The 4,755-nt window shown below is 48.5% G+C and overlaps 1 protein-coding gene across 1 annotated transcript; it reads right to left on the reverse strand.

Annotated features, from left to right (window-relative positions):
- Positions 1 to 787: 787 nt before the first annotated feature.
- Positions 788 to 2,258, reverse strand: LOC140263751 (inositol 1,4,5-trisphosphate receptor-interacting protein-like 1). The gene is made up of 2 exons (XM_072358890.1): positions 2,022 to 2,258; positions 788 to 1,363 (listed from the first exon to the last, which is right to left on the reverse strand). Exons 1-2 carry the CDS (start codon positions 2,256 to 2,258, stop codon positions 788 to 790), a joined length of 813 nt encoding a protein of 270 aa, XP_072214991.1.
- Between the last annotated feature and the right edge of the window lie 2,497 nt (positions 2,259 to 4,755).

Genomic DNA, 4,755 nt, shown 5'->3' on the forward strand with positions numbered 1-4,755 from the left:
TGACTTCTGTGCAAGTCTGCATTGCTGTGTATGCTGAAAACATATAGTTTGGAGTGTGCAATTGGAGCAGGCATGCAGGACAATGAGCTGCAGAGAGGCTTCAACAAGGACAGGACTGGGTAAGGAGAGTGAGCGAAGGGTTCAGCTCACCTGGGAGCTTGTATGTCCTTTGCCAGAGGTATAGTGAGTGACGGGGAGTATTACCTGGATTTCTGCAGGAATAGTTGGAAATACTGGTGATAGGTGGATGGTTGGACTGGATGATCTTGAGGTCTGTTCCAGCCTTGTTGATTCTGTGATTCTAAAGCTGTCTCACCACAGCACTGGGAGCTGGCTCTGGGGACATCTCCTTGAGCAGACACTCAGGGACAGAGCGTTTTTCCCATTTTTGTAGAGGCCGAAGCTTGCAGAGCAAAAGGGCCCTCACGGAGAGGCGGGCTGGTCCCTGCCCAGCTGTTAACAGGAGTCTCTGCTTCAGGAGTCCGTGCAGAGGCCTCTTCACCTGCATGGGCTGTGGATCCCTCAGGTGAGGTTTTCCTTTGGAGAGAACTTCCACCTGCTTGTTGGGCAGCATCTTCTCCATGTCCAGCACACTCAGCTCTGCAGCAGGAGGGAAGTGGGGTGTTAGTCATTCTGTAGGCATCTCCTTGAACAAGGACACAGAGCTGCAGGTGTTTCTGATGGAATATGTTGTGCCACGCATGCCTGGCTGTTTTTTGAAGAAGTGCGTTCCTGTGGCAGTGCATCTCTGCAGCCTCCTCATGCCACTGATAACGACACCCCCTGCCTACTCAAAGCTCAGGGACGTGTCTGAGTCCTTGTCCTGTATCCCGAGCATGAGCTCAATCCTGATGACTCTGCCACTGGCGGTGGTCAGCTTGAGCTTGCAGAATCGGTTGGAGGGCAGCAACTCAACCTGCGCTATGGTCAACGGAGGCATCTCCAGCCAGGCTTTTGTCACCAGTTTCTGGAACCAGGCTGCAGTTTTCTCCATATCCAGGTAGGAGTCGCGGCAGAGGGTTTGTAGGAGGCTGGGCATCTGCTGTTTCCTCAGCTCATCCTCAGGGTGGTGGACAAAGCACAGCATGTCCCACATCACCAGCTCACTTATGCAAGTGCACTTGAGCTCCACGCGGAGGCAGGAATTCCTCACCCCCACCCTCGCCTTGGGGCCATGCTCCAAGTGGAAGACATGTCCCGGGGGTGCCTTCAGGGACACGAGCATGCGGTAGACAACGTGGTTCCCTTCGGGACTGGTGTGTTCTAAGCCAACGCCCACCCCAACAGCCGGCTGCAGCCGTGGCATGAAGTAACTCTGGGGAAGTATCTGACAGATGGTCAGAAGTTCATCCACCAGATCCTGCTGCGTAGCCAGCAGGTCAAGGGAGGTGATCCTCCCCCTCTACTCTGCCCTGGTGAGGCCTCATCTGGAATACTGTGTCCAGTTCTGGGCTCCCCAGTACAAAAAAGACAGGGATCTCTTGGAAAGAGTCCAGCGGAGGGCCACAAAGATGGTGAAGGGCCTGGACCATCTCCCCTATGAGGAGAGACTTAGGGAACTGGGCCTGTTTAGCCTTGAGAAAAGAAGGCTGAGAGGGGACTTGATCCAGCTTTATAAATACCTGAAGTGTGGGAGCCATAGTGGTGAGGCTGGTCTCTTTTCAGTAGTGCGTGGGGACAGGACTAGGGGCAATGGGCTGAAACTTCAGCATAGGAAGTTCCGCACGAATGTGTGCAAGAACTTCTTTACGGTGAGGGTGACGTAGCACTGGAACAGGCTGCCCAGGGAAGTGGTGGAGTCTCCTTCTCTGGAGATATTCAAGACCCGCCTGGACGCCTACCTGTGCGACGTGGTGTAGGGAGCCTGCTTTGGCAGGGGGGTTGGACTCGATGATCTCTAGAGGTCCCTTCCAACCCCTATAATTCTGTGATTCTGTGATTCTGTGATCCTCCACCATCTTGCACATGTGTCTCCTGGTCTTCAGTGGCCAAATGGAGAACTCATAGTAAAACCTGCTCACGTAGGTAACATCATTGAAGCCTTCGTGGTACACCAGTTCCCACATCTCCCTGTCAGATTTTCTCTGCATCTCAGTTTCACCTTGGATCTTCTTTTCCTCTTGAGTATCTATGCACTGGATAAAGTCGACAAGCAGGAAAAGCAGCAGTACAGCCAAGGCCCAAATTTCCCAAGGCTGCTGTGCAAAGAAGTGCCAGGGTTGCACATCCATCCTGCTCCGCTGGATCTCGTCCAGCATCTTGATCATTTGCTCTCGCAGAAACACCTCACGCTGACGCAGATTAAACACGTCTTGTTCTTAACCTGATTTTTTTTATTGCATTTGGTTAAATTTCTTCAATTTTTATGTAATATTCATTTATTATTATCTGCAGTTGTAGCTCATCTAAGTCTGCTGAGGTCCATTTTAAATCTCAATCTTTGTCCACTCTGGACTTCTTGACTCAAGAGTGGGATCTCCGAGATAAGTGTGTTTCAGCCTATCTGCACTGCGGTAAATAAAGTGTATCTGTCCATCTTGAGTTTTGTCTATGTTTTGCCTTCTCTGAGGTCCTGAAGGAGTGTCTGTTCTGCAACAATGTGGGAAAATGTATGTTGGGCAAAATGGCACCTTAGCTTTCTTCAGGTTACGGCAGCCAAAAAGGCTGGTGACATAATGCTGCTGCAGTAACCGATAATCTTCCTTTGTCAAGGTTTGGGATCACCAATGTCATCCAAATATAAAAAGATCCCAGACAACACCTCCCAGATGAAACACAGTAATAGTGTCTTTACGAGAAGAGTGAACTGTGGATCTAACACAGAGGCAGGTACTCACATGAGCCCAAGGCTTTGTCACTCAGGTGTTTGCTGATGAGAACTTGATAGGCACTGACGTAGAATGATTTAAAAAAAAAAAAAAAAAAAAAAAAAAATCATTTCAGGGAGGAAAAGATCTTTAAAGGCCATCTGGTTCAATTCCTTTGCATTGAACAGGAACACCTATAGCTTGAGCAGGTGGTGTGAGAAACATGCTCCAAATCAAAAATATCTAATCAGGCAGAGATCTCTGTGAAGAGCAGTTTATTCATTATTGCAATAATGGGTGCACAACCCCTACTGAAAAGGGAGAAATTGTGTGACTAGTCAGTGAAATACACAGGTTAATATACCCTGGGTCTAATGCAGGTAAAACCTCTCATGCCATTCATTGGTTGAGAGTCTCAGGCTCACAGTCTTCTGACACTGTTGCTACCTTACATTTCCATACAATGTCTGTTACCAGTCCATTGTTTTTAGGGATGTTATGAACTTTTTATGGCATCAGAAAGAAAATATTCTCAAAAATTAGCACACTTATCCTGTCCTGTACCAGACTCGAAAGAGTCTGTCCCCTTCTTTCTTACAGCAGTCTCGTAGATACCGAAAGGCTGCTCTCAGCTCTCCATGGAGTTGTCTCCTCTCCAGCTCTGCACAGCTCCCAGCTCTACCAGTCTGTCCTTGAAGGAAGCTGTTCCATTCCTTGGATCATTTTTGTGGCCCTCCTCTGGATGCACTCCAACAGGTCCACATTTCTCCTGTACTGAGGACGCCCCATCTGCACGCACTATCCAGATGAGGTCTCACCAGCCCAGAGCAGAGGGGCAGGATTCCCTCTCTGACCTGCTGACAACTGCTTTAGATGCAGCCCATGATACAACTGGCTTCCTAGGCTATGAGGACATATTGCTGGCTTGTGTCCAGCTTGCCATCCACCGGTGTCCCAAAGCTGGCGCATTACTTTCACCAAAAGAAGGGCACGTATACCACTAGTTTTGTTTGTTTTTTAATTTTTATTAAATTTTATTAAAACATATACATGGATGAAATATCTATGTAAACTATTAAAACATATACATGGATGGAATACCTATGTATATTATTAAAACATATACATCGATGGAGCATTGATGTATATGTTTTAGTAATATGCATTTTCTGATCTACATTAACTATATTTTCAGTGTGGTCAAAGATGATTTCTCTTCACTCCATGTGGTCCCAGAATCTAAAAGGCTGGACTAACATGGCATAGGTAGAAATTCTAGTGGCTACCAGGATACGGGTGTTGCTGTCTCTGTCTCCTGGCTGCTCGGATAGATGTCTTCATGGTCTTGCTATACTCCAAAAGCTGCCTTAGGTAAGCAGCTTCTTTTGAAGTCCATCAGACGTAGCCTGCTGTAGTGTCTGTTTCCCAAAGAAGTTTGTCTCTGCTGCAGCACATCTCTGCGGCCTCCTCGTGCTGCTGCTGCTGCTATCAAGAGCCCCTGCCTACTCAAAGGACAGAAATGTGTCCAAGTCCTCTTGCTGTACCCCGAGCCTGAGCTCAATCCAGAGGACTCTGCAAGAGATGGTTGTCAGCTGGAGCTTGCAGAAGCAGACGGAGGGCTGCAACTCGTGCTGCACTGTTGTCAGTTGAGGCATAGCTATCCAGGCTTCTCTCACCAGTCCCGGAACCAGGTTGCAGTTTTCTCCATATCCTGGAGAGTTGGTAGGAGGCTGAGCATCTCCTCTTTCCCCAGGTGGTCCTCAGGGTGGTGGAGGAAGGACAGCATTGTCTCACACCAGCTGCTCCCTTGTGCATATTCAGTTCAGCACTCTGGCTACCGCACTGTTGGTTTGCTCTGGAGAAAACATTTGGGAGCAATTCCCACTGCCTGCTGAGTGTTGTTTTCTCCATGTCCAGAGTGCTCGTCTGTGGGACAAGTGGGCATCTC

Source organism: Excalfactoria chinensis, chromosome 1 (genome assembly GCF_039878825.1).
Source record: "Excalfactoria chinensis isolate bCotChi1 chromosome 1, bCotChi1.hap2, whole genome shotgun sequence".
NCBI lineage: Eukaryota > Metazoa > Chordata > Aves > Galliformes > Phasianidae > Excalfactoria > Excalfactoria chinensis.

Bases quoted from the DNA above. Each gene is read 5' to 3' on its own strand.
- LOC140263751 (XM_072358890.1), bottom strand. From the start codon at position 2,258: ATGCTGGACGAGATCCAGCGGAGCAGGATGGATGTGCAACCCTGGCAC. The intron at 1,364-2,021 runs GTGAGCAGGTTT...CTGGCTACGCAG, and splicing joins GCTTCAATGATGTTACCTAC to CAGGATCTGGTGGATGAACT.